The 19,773-nt window shown below is 33.7% G+C and overlaps 1 protein-coding gene across 1 annotated transcript in view; it reads left to right on the forward strand.

Annotated features, from left to right (window-relative positions):
• Positions 1–19,773, forward strand: part of EMCN (endomucin) — a 163,404-nt gene that overhangs the window by 57,702 nt on the left and 85,929 nt on the right. Inside the window, exon 4 of the mRNA XM_079153853.1 lies at positions 6,018–6,128. Within this exon, the coding sequence (XP_079009979.1) occupies positions 6,018–6,128 (111 nt within the window). The remainder of the gene's footprint in view (positions 1–6,017; positions 6,129–19,773) is intronic.

Consider the following 19,773-nt stretch of genomic DNA (forward strand, 5'->3'; position numbering starts at 1 on the left):
AATCCTGATGTTTCATGGTCGATATTTTGTCTATAATCTGTCCATTGATGAAAGTGGGGTATTGAAATTCCCCACTATTATCATATTGGAACCAATCTCTCCCTCTAGGCCTAATAATGTTTGTTTTATAAAGTTGGATGCTCCAACATTAGACACATGTAGATTTACAAATACTCTATCTTCTTCTTGAGTTGACTCTTTATACTTTTTGTCTTAAAAACCTAATCTCTCAGACATAAGAATACCTATTCCTCTTCTTTTACCTTTCAATTTACTAGGAGTCTCATTTTTCTTCTTTCATGTTCATGTTACGTGCATCTTTACTAATAAAGTGAGTTTTTTTTTTAATCTCCCGAGTTAATTTATTTATTTATTTTTTTACTGCAAACAAATGGGATACATGTTGTTTCTCTGTTTGTACATGGAGTCAAGGCATACCATTTGTGTATTCATAAATTTACATAGGGTAATGTTGTTTGATTTATTCTGTTATTTTTTCCTTCCCCCCACCCCTCCCATCCCTCTTTTCCCTCTATACAGTCCTTCCTTCCTCCACTCTTGCTACCCTCCTTAACCCTAACCCTAAACTTAACCCTAACCCTAACGCTAACCCCTCCCACCCCTCATTATATGTCTTCATCCACTTATCAGCGAGATCACTCGTCCCTTGGTTTTTTGAGATTGGCTTATCTCACTTAGCATGATATTCTCCAATTTCATCCATTTGCCTGCAAATGCCATAATTTTATCATTCTTTATGACTGAGTAATATTCCATTGTGTGTGTGTATATATATATATATATATATATATATATATAGTGTATATATAGTGTATATATATAGTGTATATATATATAGTGTGTGTGTATATATATATATATATATATATATATATATACATACCACAGTTTCTTTATCCATTCATCAATTGAAGGGTATCTAGATTGGTTCCACAATCTGGCTATGGTGAATTGAGCATGGTGAATTGAGCAGCAATGAACATTGATGTGGCTGTATTTCTGTAGTATGTTGATTTTAAGTCCTTTGGGTATAGGCCAAGGAGTGGGATAGCTGAGTCAAATGGTGGTTTCATTCCAAGCTTTCTGAGGAATCTCCATACTGCTTTCCAGAGTGGCTGCACTAATTTGCAACCCCACCAGCAATGTATGAGTGTACCTTTTTCCCCACATCCTCACCAACACCTATTGTTGCTTGATAATTGCCATTCTAATTGGGGTGAGATGGAATCTTAGGGTAGTTTTGATTTGCATTTCTCTCTTACTAGAGATATTGAACATTTTTTCATATATCTGTTGATTGCTTGTAGATCTTCTTCTGTGAAGTGTCTGTTCATTTCCTTAGCCCATTTGTTGAATGGATTATTTGTATTCTTGGAGTAGAGTGTTTTGAGTTCTTTATACATTCTGGAACTTAGTGCTCTATCTGAAGTATGATTGGCAAAGATATTCTCCCACTCTGTAGGCTCTCTCTTCACATTACAGATAGTTTCCTTTGCTGAGAGAAAGCTATTTAGTTTGAATCTATCCCAATTGTTGATTCTTGCTTTTATTTCTTGTGCTATGGGAGTCCTGTTAAGGAAGTCTGATCCTAAGCCAACAAGTTGACAATTTGGACCTACTTTTTCTTGTATAAGATGCAGGGTCTCTGGTCTAATTCCGAGGTCCTTGATCCATTTTGAGTTGAGTTTTGTGCATGGTGAGAGATAGGGGTTTAATTTCATTCTGTTGCATATGGTTTTCCACTTTTCCCAGCACCATTTGTTGAAGAGGCTATCTTTTCTCCATTGCATATTTTTGGCACCTTTATCTAGTATGAGAAAATTGTATTTATTTGGGTTTGTGTCCATGTCCTCTATTCTGTACCATTGATCTACCTGTCTATTTTGGTACCAATACCATGCCGTTTTTGTTACTATTGCTTTGTAGTAGAGTTGAAGATCTGGTATTGTGATACCCTTGCTTCGGTCTTTCTGCTGAGGATTGCTTTAGCTCTTCTGGGTTTCTTATTCTTCCAGATGAATTTCATAATTGCTTGCTCTATTTCTGTAAGGTACGTCATTGGGATTTTAATTGGAATTGCATTGAATCTGTATATCACTTTTGGTAGTATGGCCATTTTGACAATATTAATTCTTCCTCTCCAAGAACATGGAAGATCTTTCCAACTTCTAAGGTGTTCTTTAATTTCTTTCTTTGTGTTCTGTACTTCTCATTGTAGAGGTCTTTCACCTCTTTTGTGAGATTGATTCCCAAGTATTTTATTTTTTTCCAGGCTATTGTGAATGGGATAGTTTTCCTAATTTCTGTTTCTGAAGATTCATCACTTATGTATAAAAATGCATTGGATTTATGAGCATTGATCTGCTACTTTACTGAATTCACTTATGAGTTCTAAGAGTTTTCTGGTGGAATTTCCTGGTTACTCTAAATATATAATCAAGTCATCAGTGAACAGGGATAGTTTGGGTTCTTCTTTTCCTATTCGAATCCCTTTAATTTCTTTGGTTTGTCTAATTGCTCTGGCTAGAGTTTCAAGGACGATATTGAATAGAAGTGGTGAAAGAGGGCATCCCTGCCTTGTTCCAGTTTTTAGGGGGAATCCTTTCAGTTTTTCACCATTTAGAATGATATTGTCCATGGGGTTAGCGTAGATGGCCTTTACAGTGTTAAGGAATGTTCCCACTATCCCAATTTTTTTCTAGTGTTTTGAGCATGAAGGGATGCTGTATTTTATCAAATGCTTTTTCTGCATCTATCGAAATAATCATGTGATTCTTAACTTTTAGTCTGTTGATATGGTGAATGACATTTATTGATTTCCGGATGTTGAACCAACCTTGCATCCCTGAGATAAAACCCACTTGATCGTGGTGCACTATCTTTTTAAATGAAGTGAGTTTTTTGTAGGCAACATATTGTTGGAGTCAGTCTATATCTTTTAATTGAATCATTTGGTCAATTTACATTCATGTCCTTATCATTAATTGTTACTGACAGGTTAAGAACTTATTCCTGCTATTTCGTTGATTTACTTCTTGCCATTTTGATTATTCTTTGTTCTTTTCTTCCTCTCTGGTTCATTTTTGTGTTTAATGGTTTACTCTATTGATAATATTTGAATCTCTCTATATCTTTTTTTTCTAGTGAGATTAATGTTTTCATATGCATTCATGGTTGTAGTTGTTTTACTTTCACTTCTTGATGAGGGGGTCCCTTAAGAATGTTTTGAAAGGTTGGCATGGTGGTCATGATTTCCCCAATTTTGCTTGTCTCGAAAGGTCTTTATTCTTCATTTCTGAAGGATAGCCTTGCTAGGTATAATGATAATCTTGACTGGCAGTTACTTGTTTTTTAGCATTTGGAATATATTACTCCATTTCTCAGTACATGCTGAGAAATCTGCTGTTGTTGTAAAAAAGATACCCCAAAATGTGACTTGATACTTTTCTCTTGTGGATTTTAGAATTTCTTTGCCTTGTGATTTTAAGTGTTTGATTATAATATGCTATGGTGAAGATCTTTTCTGATCAGTTTTATTTGGTGTTCTATAAACCTCTTATACACGAATGACCATACTTTCCTAAGATTAGGAAAATTTTCTGCTATTTTATTGAATAAGATTTATATGCCCTTGATATTTTCTCCTCTCCTTTGGGTATTTCCCCCCCCCCCCCAAAACACAGTTGTTTATTTAATGGTGGGATGTTTGAAAAGACCTATATTTAAGTTCAGATATTCTTTCTTCTTGATCTAGTCTGTTGTTGAGGGTTTCAGCTGAATTTTTAAGAAGGTCTTTATTATTGAGCTCTTTATATCTGAGATTTCTATTTGATTCCTTTTCAAAAATATCTATTCACCAAGTTTCTCATTCATATCCTACATTTATATCCTGTCTTCCTAACTTCATTTAATTTTTTAATCTGTATTCTTTTGGTTCTCATTGATGTTTTGATTTTTTTTAGATGTCGATAGACCTTTATTTTGTTCATGTATTTGTGGTGCTGAGAATCAAACCTATTCCCTCAAACATGCTAAGCAAACTCTACCACTGAGCCACAACCCCAGGCCTCTCAATGATTTTTATAATCATTCTTTTAAAACACTTTTCCATCATTTCATCTATTGCTAGAGTTAATATGCACTTTTTGAGGAATATTACATTGTTTATTCCATATTTCTTGGGCCCCTACATTGATATTTATGTATCTGATAGATCAGTCAGTTATCTCTACCATTTTTATGAGGTGACTATCTTAATCAGTAGTTTCCTTCTGATGATATATTTGGGTGTGTTGTTTTATAATGAAATGTATACTTTATTTCTAGGTGGGCACCAAAGGGTAGTCTCTCTGTAGTTTCTTTGCCTCTTATCAATGACTTTGGGCACAGTATGTACCATGGTTGAGTCACAAAGTCACCCTGTCCTGAGGGGCCTTCCAGAGTGGATGCACTCTAGCAGTTCAGGCAGATGTGGTACTAACATCAGTGGGCGTGTGGAAATCACTGTTTGGTTACTCCTATAATAGAAATGGCAGCCCCTATTGGGCAACGAAGGCTTCCTTAAATACAGTTGTGGTGACCTCTGACCAGTCTCGTACAGGCCCAAGTGCTGCATGAGGAGAAGTGGTGGTGGGATTCGCAGTATCCTCTCCATATAATTATTTAAACCATGGGATATTTTTCTAATATTTAAATTTTCACTAAGTCGAAGAATTTTATCTAAAAATTTCTAAAGAGGAACTTCTATTTAATGGTTCCCAAGCATATGTGGGAGTTCCAGTGGCAAGCAAAATCTTTACCCACAAGTGCTCCCACATTCTCAAGCGTTGAGTTTCTGCACCTTGGGTGGCCTTTCCTTCTTCGGTACTATTATGAACATCAGTGTCTGCTCTGCTGCTACATTCCAACCTGCCACTACTTGATCAAATATTTCCTTCTTGATTTATACTTCAAGATATCTCTGAAGTTTGTGCCCATTTCCACTCATTTTTTTTTATGCTAAGAATGTAGTTGATGTTTGAATTTATTTCAGTTTTGTTTGCCTATCAGCTCCTGAAGTATTTTTACCCAAGGATTTTTTTATCTACTACTTATGAGGTCTTAAAAATTTTCATTTCTCCAGCATGATTCCCTCAATGGCACTAATATTTTTCATTATTCTGTAGATGCTTGTTGCCCTAGATTAGAAGCTGGTACTTCTGGAAGAAACTAGCAATTCATGCTCCATCCTACTCTATGATAGGAACATACTAAACTGCTTTTTCTCCCATCTCCTAACATTGTATCTAGTTAAATGGTTACTAATTGTCATTTTTTTTTTACTGTCCCCTTGTTTCCTATACTAGATTTTGAGGAATGAAGAGCATCATTTTTATATTTACACAAATAATGTTTTCATTCCTTTTTGAAAGTCTTAATTTGATCTTAATTCTTTTTTTTTTTTCAAAAAAGTAACTAAGTATAATTAAAAATATATTTTATCTGCTTCCTGCTATCCCTCCTCAGGGTATTCTACCCACCTGAAAGTCTCTCTGAGTCAGCATGAGAACCGTGATACAACTTTTAACTACTACTGCTTCCTTACCACCTCCTTTCCAACATAGTTATTAACTTTTATATTATACAGGCTTTGACTCAGGTCATGGCTCTTTCCTATTACAAGTTATGTGATTATGGTGAGATTACTTAATTTCTCTCTGTCTCATAAGTATAATGATAATGATGTGATCACTTACAAGATTATGTTGATGATCATATAAAATGACCGATAGCAAGTACTTAGAAAAGACTAATGCCACTCCACTTTTCTTAGAAATAATTATCTAGATCATCTAAAGGTAAACATTAGAATGCTGTATTTCTAAATCTTGGTCAGAATCTTTCAGAGGTTAATCCTCAAGTTGTAACTGGATTTTAATGTGAATATTAATAAGACTAGATAGTGATTTGTTGTATTCTGGATGGATTTTCATTTTCTTCTTTTTCTGCACAATTAGAAACCACAACCCAGAATGTCACAAAGAGTGAGCTCATCACTACCAAAGGAACAGTGACAAACCCTCCACTTTCAAATGCTACTTCAACGACACAAAGTTCTCAGAATGAAAGTAAGTATAAAGATTTGTGCTAATGTCTAAACTTCTGTATTAGATAAGACTACTCTCAGAATGTCTCCTATCCCACAACTGCCAAGGAAACATGCCCCATATATTTTCTCTTCTAGTCTCCATCAAATAATATCATTTGACTACCTTGTTTTTTACAGTGACACTCTATCCTGCTCTAGCCACAAATGGATAGGAAGATCAATATCAGTTTTGGTAGTAATTCATTATATCACCTAATACAAAAGGAAGAGTTAAACCTGCAAATTGGATGTGGATAAAATGAGAACATTCTTAGAAAGGAAGAAATTGCTACAATTGACTCAAGAAGACATGCAAGTCTGAAAAGCCATAAAACAACAACAACAACAACAAAATTAAAATAGAAATTGTTCTTGGGAAAAAATATTCCCATGAACAAATCCCCAAGTCAACTACAACTCCAGGAAGAATCCATTTGTGAATTCAAGAACTGACAACAATTCTTTCCAAACTCTCAGAAAATAGAAGAGGGAACACTGCACATGTAATTCTGAGACCAATATTACACTTCTACTAAAACTAGAAAAGAATGAAAATGAAAATAAATAAGAGTACAAACCAATATTTTTCATGAGCACAAATGTAAATATCCTTAATAAGATGATAGCAAACTAATTCAGAAATACTTAAAAAAGAATGTGAAACATGAACAACAGGGACTTATTCCATAAATACAAGATCGACTATATATGTAAAGATTAAATCGTCTAATATACCATATTAGCAGAACTAGTACATGCAAAAAGAGCACCTGACAAAATGTACTGACACTCATGATAAAAATTCTCAGTGAACAAGTAAAAAATGGAACTTCCTAAACAAAAAATGTGATAGTCAGCTTTTCATTGCTGCAACCAAAATACCCAATAAGAACAACTTAGAGGAGGAAAAGTTTATTTGGGCTCACAGTTTCAGAGGTCCAGCCCATGGTCAGCTGACTCCGTTTGACTCTGGACCTGAGATGAGTCGGAGCATCATGGAGGAATGATGTGGCAAAGGAATGTCACTTCACTCATGGCAGCCCAGAAGGGGAGAGGAAGGGGAGAGGAGGGAGTGGAGACAGCAAAGAGCCAAGGGCGAAATATAAACCCCACAGGCATGCCTACAGGGATCTAATTCCTCTAATCAAACCCTACTGGCTAACAGTTACCAACCAGTACAGTAGTCTTTTTAAATTATTAATTCATCAGATGTATTGATCCACTGAGTAGGTTACAGCTCTCATGATCTAATCATTTGACCTCTGAAGTGTGCACGCATTGTCTCATGCATGTGCTTTTGGAAGATGCCTCATATCCAAACCATAACAAAAGGCATCTACAAAAGCCCACAGCAAACATCATCCCGAAGAGTAAAAGACTTAATGTTTTCTCCTTAAGATCTGGTACAGAGCACAGATGTTTGCTCTTATCACAGTTATTCAACATTATAATGCGAGGTTCTAGACAGTACATACATAGATGGATAAAGGATGACTAAATAGATGGTCCATAGCTCCATCCTGTGAAATAGGAAGAAATACAATTTTATTCACAGACTGTACAATCATCTATGTCAAAATTTTAAAGAATTCACACACACACACAAAAAAAAACTCCTAGAAAAATAAAGATTAGATCATATCGCAGGATTCCAAATACTTAAAAATTATATTTTTGTATGTTAGCAATGGCAATCAAAATAAAATAAAGGAAGTAATTCCATGTACAAGAGCATTAAAATTACAAAATATTTAGGAATAAATTTAACGATAGCAATGCAAGATTTGTTCATTAAAGTACACAACATTTTGGTGAGCAATCAAATACCTAAATATTTATATATTTATGTTTTAAATGGTAGTTCTTCCTAAATTGATGAATAATTCCTTACTATTTTCAATGTAGTCGCTTTCAGAATCACAGTAGTTCTTGTTTCAAAATTGATGAGCTCATCCAGAAATTGGTATGCAAATGAAAATAGTTTAGAAAAGCAAAATGCTTTTTAAAAAGAAGCTTAAAGTTGGAGATTTCACACAATCCAATTTAAAAACTTACTATAAAGCTATAATTGTGAAATTTAAAATATTTTTTTCAGTGAATGAAGTCATACACAAAATGTGACATAGTATAATCTTGTTTATATTAAACATACAGAAAGGAATTTTTAATAAAAATTTATTTTTAACTGATACACAAAAACAAAAATTACGGATTATACATATTTATGGAGTACCATGTGACTTTTATTTTTATTTATTTTTTTTTATCTTTTTGCGGTGCTGGGGATTGAACCTGAGGCCTTGTGCTTGACAGGCAAGCACTCTACGCACTGAGCTATATCCCCAGCCTACCATGTGACATTTTGATACCTATGTACATTATATAATGCTTAAATCAGGGTATATTCATCTGTTTCTTCAAACATTTATTATTTCTTTATGCTAAAAACATCCATCAAGTGTTTTGAAATGTATGTTATTTTTATATATCATCACCCAACTGTGCAACAGCATTCCAGAACTTCTTACTCCTTTCTCACTATAACTAAGTACCCTTTGCTCAATTCCCCCCCCCCCCCCCCTTTCTCCACCTCACTCTCCCCAGTCACTGGTAAACACTATTTTAATCTCAACTCCAATGAAACTGACCTTTTTCCACTACACGAGTGAGATCACATGGTACTACTTGTCTTTCCATGCCTGACTTTTTAACTTCACATGATTATTTTCAGTTCCATCCATCTTGCAAATGATAGAGTTTCATCCTGTTTTGTAGCTGAACAGTACTCCACTGTGCATATGTACCACATTGACTATCTTCTCATCACTTAATGAAAGTTGTTTCCATTTCTTAGCCATTAAGAATAATATGGCAACAAACATGGGAGAGCAAATGTCCTTTCACATATTGATTTCATTTCCTTTGGCTATACACCCAGAAGTGGGATTGCTGGATTATGTGGTAGTTCTATTTTTAATATTTTTGTTTTTTATTTTTACAGACTGCATTTTGATTCATTGTACACAAATGGGGTACAACTTTTCTTTTCTATGGTTATACATGATGTAGATTCATATCATTTGTTTAATAATACATGTACATAGGGTAATGATGTCTGTCTCATTCCACCATTTTTTATACCTCCCTCCCTCTCATTTACTTCTACATAATCTAAAGTTCCCCCTTTCTTCTCTTACTCCCCGCCTCCCCACCCCCATTATATATCATTATCCACTTATCAGGGAAAACATTCGGCCTTTGGTTTTCTGCGATTGGCTTGTTTCACTTAGCATGATATTCTCTAATTCCATTTTTGATGAATCTTTATATGATTTTCCATAATGAATATATTAATGTACATTTCCATGAACAAAGTACAAAAGTTCCTTTTTCTCCATATCCTCAGCAACACTTTTTATTTTCTGTCATTTTGGTAATGACTCTTCTTTATGGAGTGAGATGATAACTCACTGTGGTTTCAATTTGCCTTCCCTTAATGATTAGTGAGATGTAACATTCTTTTCATATATCTTTGGCCTATTTTTATGTCTTTTTGTGAAAAATGTCTGTTTAGGTCTGTTGCTCATTTTAAACCAAATTATTGGTGAAAGGACATTTTTATAAGAACAAAAGTTAGTGATTTAGTGATTGCCTGCAGCTGGAGGTGGGAAGTAATATTGAAAAGCCAAAGTTTCAAGGGAGTTTGTCATGTTGATGAAAATGTTCTGAAACTGGAGTACAGTGATGTTGCATAACTCTGTAAATTTACTAAAAATATTAGTTGTATACTTAAAATGAGTTAATTTAGATATTATTTAGTAGTTAAACTGTACCTTGATAAAGATTTGTTTAAAAACAAAAGGAAAAGGTGATGAGCATGACCAATCAGATTTTCTTTCGAATAATTTGAACTAGAAACCTCAAACAAACAAAACAATTTAGCCAGGGGCAGTAAAGCTGTGAAATTTTGGTACAGAAAGTCTGAGAGAATTATGGTAAATCATATGCATGTTTATAGCATAAGAAATAAGACATTAGGAGCAACTGGAATTGGAAGAGAAAGATGGAGAGTTTGTGGGCAAATGGAGAGACCCACATGAGGAAAAAAAAAAATGAGAAAAGTTAGTTTTCACGAGGGCCAGGGAGAGTGGCAGAAACTTGACCTCCCATAATTTCTGGTACCAAGTTCCAATCCATACATATCCCCTCATCAAGCACTTCCCACATTTTACATCCATGATTTAAACAATATACATATTAGTCTAAATATCCTGAATAAAAAAGCTAGCAATCAGGCATGATAGCTATACCAGACACCATTCATGATAACTAATAGATATATTTTTGACTTATCCATATCCTTCATAAGAGGTAATGGCAGATGACTCATAGTCTCTAAGTGTCTTCCTAGGAGATCTTTAAGGTTAAAAATAAATAAATAAATAAATAAATAAATAAATAAATAAATAAATAAATAAAAACTAGTGGGAATTATGGAGTTTCAAGATCCAAAAGTTTGTCTGGAGGTAATTTCACACCATAATTATAAACTACTAATTCTTTTTTAACAAATTAGTCATCCCATAGAAAATTTAAAGAGTAGGATCTTCTCATCTGAATAACATTTCCTTTGTAAGCCTATTTTGGCTTCTGATAAGTAGAACCTATTTTGTAGACAATATATGTCTGAGAGGAACCGTCAGTAAACCATAACTCAAGCACCTCAAAACAAGACTGCTCCTAAAATAAACAAAAATATAATTATGGATGTTTCTACAAAGTGTGGACCAGTTTATGAGAGATTGAACTCAAGTAGTTTGTACTTTGTGCTAAATATTTGCCTATTCTGTGACCGATGATGAGGAAGATGTCTCTGGAGGATTGTGGTTCATTAAATCAGTACTTACACAAAAGTATGTGTTCACTCCCAGGAATCACTAAGGACTCTTAATTTCACTTTGATTCATGGAGTATAATGTCCTCCTCTACATCTCAGCTGAGGGAATATTGTATTTACTTAGCTTCTAAATGTAGTTTGAAATGACTTTCTTCACATAGTTAAAAATGCATCAAAGACATTCATTCTTTAAAAATGAAACACACTAGAAAACAAGATAATGAAATGAGGGTATGTATGTATTGTTGTCTTTTGAATTTGTCATTTGATTAACCAGTTCTATATTAAGTCCTTTAGATATTTATTATAAATACCTAACAAATTACTTACATGCTTTGACAGACATTGTTTCCTAACTCCCTTGTTCTTCAAGGTGCTTTCTGCCCAGCTTGTACACTACATGATTAATGAGTTTGTGCACATTTTCTTTTGCCAAGTGATGAAAACAGGATGCCTCCCACATTGCTGGTGAGCAGAGCATGAATTCCTTCATACCATTCATATACACACACACATATCCAGAACTAAAGACGGACGGAGAACAAGACAATCTACTAAGGTCAAACAGCTGAAGATTCCTCTCCCTTTTAAACCTTTGGGGAGTGGTTCCTTGGGTAATGAATATCAAATGAAGGCATTATGGGTCATCTCAACACTGGAGCAGATGCAGGTTTGATTTCTAGTACAAGCATTTGCTTGTTTGCTGCTTCACTCTCTAGAAAGGTGGAGGCCAGATCAAAAAGAATTTTGTCCTTAAAACATTTCTCCAGTCTTTTCCCATTCTTTTATTGTCATATATATTTCTCCTATTTTATTTTTTGTTATGTTTTAGAATATAAATTCCTAAAATCACAGAATTATGATAGAATTCCTCATTAATACATACCTCTGATATTATAGTTACAGAAATATGGGCATGTTGAATTCATTTATTCACTTAAAAGTCTCTGGAAGGTCATCTGTATACCTGGCATCATTCTAGTTTGTGGGAAATAGTTACATATTACACAGAGAAATCTTCATGACATTAGATTTGGTAATAAATTCTTGGATAAAACATCAAAACACGGGCAACAAAGCAGAAATAGACAAATGGGAATATGAAATTTAAAACCTTCTGTGCAGCAAAGGAAATGATTAATAGACTGTAAAGGTAACCTGTAGAATTAAAGGAAATACTTGCAAACAATATAAATGATAAGGGGTTAACATCTAGACTATACACAGACCAAGTACAACTCAGCAACAACTAAGAACAACCCAGTTAAAGAATTGGATGAGGGACTTAACTAGATATTTTTCCAAAGAAGATATAAAAATTGACAACAAGCATAGACAGAGATGCTTAATCATCAGAAAAATGCAAATCAAAACTACAGTGAGATATTACCTCCACCATTAGAATGGCCACTATCAAAAGTAAATAAATAACAAGTATTGAAAAGGATATGGAGAAATTGGAATCCTGAACACTACTAATAGCAACGTAAAGTGATGGAGCCCCTCAAGAAAACACTATGAAAATCCCTCAAAATATTTAAAAGACAATTACCTTATTCTGCAATCTCACATCTGGGTATATATAAAAAAATTTGAAAACAGAATCTTGAAGAGATATTTGCATACTCACATTTGCTGCAATATTATTTACAATAGCCAAGGGGAGAAAACAAACTGAAAGTCCAGAACCAGATTAACAAAAAAAGAAAAGGTGGTATATATACAATGACAATTTTTATGCAGCCTTAAAAAAGAAAATCTTGCTACATGCATGAGTAAATCTTGAAGATGTTATGCTATGTAAAATAAAAACAAAGATGGTTACAAAAATACAAATACTTCATGATTTCATTTATATGTAGCACTAAAACAGTGAAATTTTAAGTTAAATTCTTTTATTTTCTGCCAAATTCTTTCTTTAGGATTGCTATTTTATTATTGCCCTTTCTGTTACACAGGATGTACACATCAGGTATTAAAATGTGCAATACATTCTACAACTGAGCACCACTTTCTGTAATTGAACAGGCAAAGAAATTACACTGAATATGAGCAACTGGCAGTACTTTTTTGGAAAAACAAGTGATTAAAATGAGTTTAAATTGATTAACACTATTAAATCACATATAATATTTGATACTACATGATTCAATATAGATATATTATACAATTATATAAAATGTGTTAACATCAAAGAATATAACCAAAATTAAGATAGCAAACAAAACCTATATTTTTTTTTCTGTACAGGAAATACATACTTTTGAAGTATGCATGTAACTGCCCATTCTTTTAAAGATAATCTACTGTATGCAAAGTTATCAACCTCCAGAAAAGGTTAAATTTTAAGAAATAGAAAGTAGAATGGTGGATGCCAGGGGCTGGGTGAATGGAGCAAAAGAGAATTGTTCAATGGATGTGAGCAATGAAATGCTCCAGAGATTTGTTGTATAGCAGCATGTATTTAGTTATCAGTACTATACTGCATGCTTAAAAATCCTTAGGTGATAAATTTACATTTGCACTTTTTACTACAGTAATGAAAAAATTAGCCAGTAAGTGGACTGAAAATCAATCAATCCTGGATATGTATATAATTCCAAAATTCCCTCTTATTCATATATATATATATATATATATATACACACACATATATAAATAACAAAAATTGAAAGACTAAGATTTAACAAGGTAGTATAGATTATGCAATCAAATTCCTGAGGGAAGTAAGAGATTGGCAGAGATAGTTTGGCATTAGAAACAAGTTTCTTCTAGAATAATCTGCCAATTCCCAATGGGCTGATGAGAATCCAGAATTTGAAAGCAGATTTTAACTGACCATTTCTCAAGGTTAAATAGACTAAAAATGTGGAGTTCAAAATGTATGCAGACAAGGGACTCTGATGAACCTTTAATGAGTAGGAATACCAAACAGCTAGGTAAAGTTCTGTCTGTCTGAAACAGAAAGACCTCTATTCCTGGATTCATGGATTAGGGTACCCCAGAATAGCCAGTGAACTCCAGCAACAAACACTTCCTATCTAGATGAAGAAAAATCCCAGATCTCAAATTGAATCTACAATATTTTTAAATACTTTACTTTGCATTAAATAAAAACCAACTAGACAGTATGAGAAATATAACCATTTGATTAAAAACTGTGAGGAAAAAGACAATAGATAACAGAAACAAAGATATGTGACATATATTAAATTTATTAGATATTCATAATATGTTCAAAGGAAAAAAGAGGAGATTGCTGATTTCCCAGAGGTGAGAAAATCAAAAAACTAGGACACAATGGAAATTTTAGAGTTAAAACTAAAAGTTTAATCTAAAACCTCAATGGATGAGCTTAATAGTAGAGACAGGTGACACAAAATCAGTATGCTAGAAATAGGTGAGAAAAAAAAGTCCAGAGAAAGAAATGTAATATAACAATTTTTAAAAATGATTAATCAATTCAAAATAAAGCTAATTTTTAGAACATAAATACATTGTAGGTAGAAAAAATAAAAAGCAAAGAATAAGATAACAAAATACAACCACAGATGTAGTGACAAAAACATCATGGTATTGGCATCAAAATAGACATGAAGACCAATGGAACAGAATAGGAGACACAGAGAGAAACCCACATACCTGCAGTCATCAGATACTTGAGAAAGGCACCAAAAATATATTTTGGAAAAAAAAACAGTCTTTTAAACAAATGACTTAAAAAGGAGAAAATTTAACAAATGGGAAAGCTGAATAGCCATATATAGAAGAATGAAACTAAGTTTCTATCTCTTGCACTGCACAAAAGTCAATCAAAGTGGACCAAACATTTAGGAATTAGATCAGAAAACTTGCAAGTGCTTGAAGGAAGCAGGGTCAACACTTGATCACATAGGTGCTGGCCCCCACTTCCTTAACAAGATATCCAAAGCAGTCTTAAAATAAAATGAGGAATCAGTAAGTGGGATGCCATCAAACTAAAAAGCTTCTGCACAACAAAGGAAATGATAGAATGAAGAGAGAGCCTACAGAATGGGAGAAAATCTTTGCCAGTTACTCCTCCAATAGGGGACCACTATCCAGAATACATAAAGAACTCAAAAAATTTAACACCATAAAAACAAACAACCCAGTCAATATATGGGCAAAAGAACAGAAACTTCTCAAAAGAAGAAACACAAATGGCCAGCAAATATATGAAAAAATGTTCAACATCTTTAGCAATCAGGGAAATGCAAATCAAAACTACACTAAGATTTTATCTGACTCTAGTCAGAAAGGGAATAATCAAGAATACAAACAATAAATGCTGGTGAGGATGTGGGGGAAAAGGTACACTTGTACATTGTTGGTGGGACTGCAGACTAGTAGAACCACTCTAAAAAGCAGTGTGGAATTGTCTTTAAAAACTAGGCCACCACATAAGCCAGCTATACCTCTTCTTGGTATTTTCCCAAAAGAACTAAAATTAGCACACTATAGCAATATGGCCACCTCAGTATTTATAGCAGCACAGTTCACAATAGCTAAATTATGGAATTCACCCAGGTTCCCATCAATAGATGAATGGATTAAGAAATTGTGGTACATATACACAATGGATTTCCACTCAGGTATAAAGAAGAATGAATTATGGCATTTCCTGGTAAATGGATGGAAATCATGCTAAGTGAAATAAGCCAAACCCCAAGTTTAAATGTTTTCTCTCATATACAAAAGATAGAGTTAAATAAAAGAAAGAAGGAGGGCAAGAAAGAGCAACATAAATATATGGAGAAGGTCAGTAATGTAGAAGAAGAAAATAGAAAGGCAGAGTGGAGGGATGGGAAAGGAAATGTAATATGGAACAAATTTTTTAAAAATTATGTGCATATATAAATATCCCACAGGTAATTTCACCTTTATGCATAAGTAAAAACAAAACAAAACAAAACAAAACAAATATGAATAAATAGACATATGAAAGTAAGTCTAGAAGAATAGAGGAAAGAGAATGAGGAGGGGAGGGAGGACAGGAGGAAAAAGGGGGATGGAAAAGGAGGAATCATAAACTGGAGTTGAATTCCATACGTGTATGAGTTTGTCAGGATGAGCCCTACTACTATGTATAACCATGTATAACTGTAATAAAAAATAAAAAAAAATCAATGGTCCAAATTCCAAATTAAAAAAAGACAAAGCTTGGCAGAAACACAGACACACATGACCCTATATTATGTTGCTTACAAGACACACAGTAGTTGACATCACAGGGATGAAAAAAATATATACTCCAAAAACTGTAATTAAATAAAAAAGGTAAAGATATATTAATATCATGACTTGGGAGGTTCAAGCAAGAGGATCACAAGTTCAAAACCAGTCTCAGTGAATTATTGAGACACTACGCAACTTAGTGAGACCCTGTCTCAAAATAAATTTTTTTTCAAAAATGGGCTGGAGATATGGCTCAGTGGTTCAGCATCCCTGGGTTTGATCCCCAATATGAGAAAATAACATCAGAAAAAGTAGAGTTAAGGCAAAAAAGTAAATGGAGATAAACAGGACAATTTCATAGTACCAAACTACTTGAATATTCCAGGAAAGCAAATTAATATTTATGTATATTATAGCATAGCTTGAAAATGTATAAAATAAAAATTTAATGCAAAAGACAAACCCACAATTCTAATGAATATTTACCTGTCTTAGTAGTTGACAAAACAACCAAATCAGTAATGAAATACAGAATATATCTAAATAACCAACCAAATCTAATGGCCAAATGGGAAATATTTCTTTTCAACTACAGAAAGAAAATTGTTTTCAAATACATAAGGATTCTTTGTTATAATTATATACTGTGTCATAAAACAAATCAATACATTTTAAATAACTTTATTTTATTTTTTAATTTGTTCTAACTAGTTATACATGATAGTAGAATACATTTTGACACATGGTTCACAAGTGAATCACAACTTCTTCCCTTGACTGAATATGGTGCAGAGTCACAATGTAGTATAATCATGCATGTATATAGGGTAAAAATGCCCATCTCATTCCACCATCACACCACCTCCCCTCCCCTTACTCCCCTCTACATAATCCAAAGTTGCTTCATTCTTCCCCACCCACACCACCCCCATTATGGATTAGCATTTACTTATCAGAGAAAATACTCCATCTTTGGTTTGGGGGTTTGACTTACTATGCTTAGCATAATAGTCTCCAGCTCCATCCATTTACCTACAAATGCCATCATTTAATTCTTTTTTAAAGCTCAGTAATATTCCATTGTGTATATGTACTACATCTTCTTTATCCATTCATCTGTTGAAGGGCATCTACATTGATTCCATAGCTTGGCTATTGTGAATTGAGCTGCTATAAACATTGATATGGCTGCATCACTGTAGTATGCTGATTTTAAGTCCTTTGGGTATGAACTGAAGAATGGGATAACTGGGTCAAATGGTGTTTCCATTTCAAGTTTTATGAGGAATCTCCATACTGCTTTCCATAGTGGTTGCACCAATTGGCAGTCCCACCAGCAATGTATGAGTGTACCTTATTCCCCACATTCTTGCCAACACTTATTGTTGATTGTATTCATGATAATTGCCATTGTGATTGGAGTGAGATGAAATCTTAGTTTTGATTTGCATTTCTATAATCATTAGAGATGTTGAACATTTTTTATATATTTCTTGATTGATTGTATTTCTTCTTCTGTGAACTGCCTGCTCAGTTCTTTAGCCCCTTTATTGATTGGGTTATTTGTTTCTTTGGTGTTAAGTTTTTTGAGTTCTTTATGAATTCTGGAGATTAGTACTCTGAGGTGCATATGGTAAAGATTTCCTCCCATTCTGTAGGCTCTCTCTTCACACATTTTTTATTGTTTCCTTTGCTGAAAAGAAGCTTTTTAGTTTGAAATCATCCCATTTATAATTCTTGATTTTACTTCTTGAGCTTTAGGAGTCTTGTTAACAAAGAAGTCAGTTGCTAAGTCAACATGGTAGAGATTTGGGCCTACCTTCTCTTCTACTAGGCATGGGTCTCTGTTCTAGTGCCAAAGTCTTTGGTCCACTGAGTTGGTTTTTGTGCAGGGTGAGAGACAGAGTTTTAATTTCATTTTGCTACATATGGATTTCCAGTTTTCCCAGCACCCTTTGTTGAATAGGCTATCTTTTCTCCAATGTATGTTTTTGGCATCTTTGTCTGATATTTATGTGGGTTTGTCTCTCTGTGTTCTCTTTTGTACCATTGATCTACCTGTCTATTTTGGTGCCAATATCATGCTGTTTTTCATTACTATTGCTCTGTAGTATAGTTTAAGATCTGGTATTGTGATGCTTCCTGCTTCACTCTTCTTGCTAAGGATTGCTTTGGCTATTCTGGGTCTCTTGTTTTTCCAAATGAATTTCATGTTTGCTTTTTCTAGTTCTATGAAGAATATCATTGGGATTTTAATAGTAAATGCCTTAAATTTATACAACACATTTGGTAGAATAGCCATTTTGACAATATTAATTCTGCCTATCCAAGAACATGAGAGATCTTTTCATCTTCTAAGATCTTCTTCAATTTTCAATTTCTTTAGTGTTCTGTAGTTTTCATTGTAAAGGTCTTTCACCTCTTTTGTTAGGTGACTCCCAAGCTTTTTTTTTTTATTTTTGAGGCTATTGTAAATGTGATAGTTTTCCTAATTTATCTTGCATTGGATTCATTACTGATGTATAGAGTTGCTTTTGATTTATGGGTATTTATTTTATATCCTGCTACTTTGCTGAATTCATTTATTAGTTCTAGAAGTTTTCTGATGTATAAAATCATGTCTTTGGCAAATAGTGATAGTTCAAGTTCTTCCTTTCCTATTTGTATCCCTCTAATTTCTTTATTCTGTCTAATTTCTCTGGCTAGAGTTTCAAGGACTATGCTAAATAGAAGTGGCGAAAGAGGGCATCCCTGTCTTCTTCTAGTTTTTAGGGGGAATGCTTTCAATTTTTCTTCATTTAGAGAAAATGTTGACCTTGGGCTTAGCATAGTTAGCTTTCACAATGTTGAGTTATGTTCCTACTATCCCTGGTTTGTCTAGTGTTTTGAACTTAAAGAGATGCTGTAGTTTGTCAAATGCTTTTTCTGCATCTATTGAGATGAACATATGATTCTTAACTTTAAGTCTATTGATGTGATGTATTATGTTTATTGATTTCTGTGATGAACCAACTTTGCATCCCTGGGTTGAACCCCACATGATTGTGGTGTACTATCCTTTAACATGTTTTTTATATGATTTGCCAGAATTTTGATGACAATTTTTGCATCTATGTTCATCGAGGGTATTGGAAAGGAGTTTTCTTCCCTTGATGTGTATTTGTCTGGTTTTAGTATCAGGGTGATACTAGTCATACAGAATGAGTTTGGAATGGTTCCCTCCTTTTCTATGTCATGGAATACTTTAAGAAGAATTGGTGTTAGCTCTTTGATGATCTTGTAGAACTCAGCTAAGAATCCATCTGGTCCTGGTTTTTTCTTGGTTGGAAAGCTTTTGATGGTGTCTTCTATTTAATTGCTTGAAATTGACCAGTTTAAATTGTGTATGTCCTCCTGATGCAGTTTGAGTAGATTGTAGTTCTCTAGAAATTTGTTTTTTTAGATTTTCTATTTTATTTGAGCAAAAATTTTCAATATTGTTTCTAATTATTTTCTGTATTTCTGTAGTGTCTGTCATGATATTTCCTTTTTC

The sequence above is a fragment of the Sciurus vulgaris genome (assembly GCF_902686455.1).
Source record: "Sciurus vulgaris genome assembly, chromosome: 9".
Taxonomy (NCBI): Eukaryota; Metazoa; Chordata; class Mammalia; order Rodentia; family Sciuridae; genus Sciurus; species Sciurus vulgaris.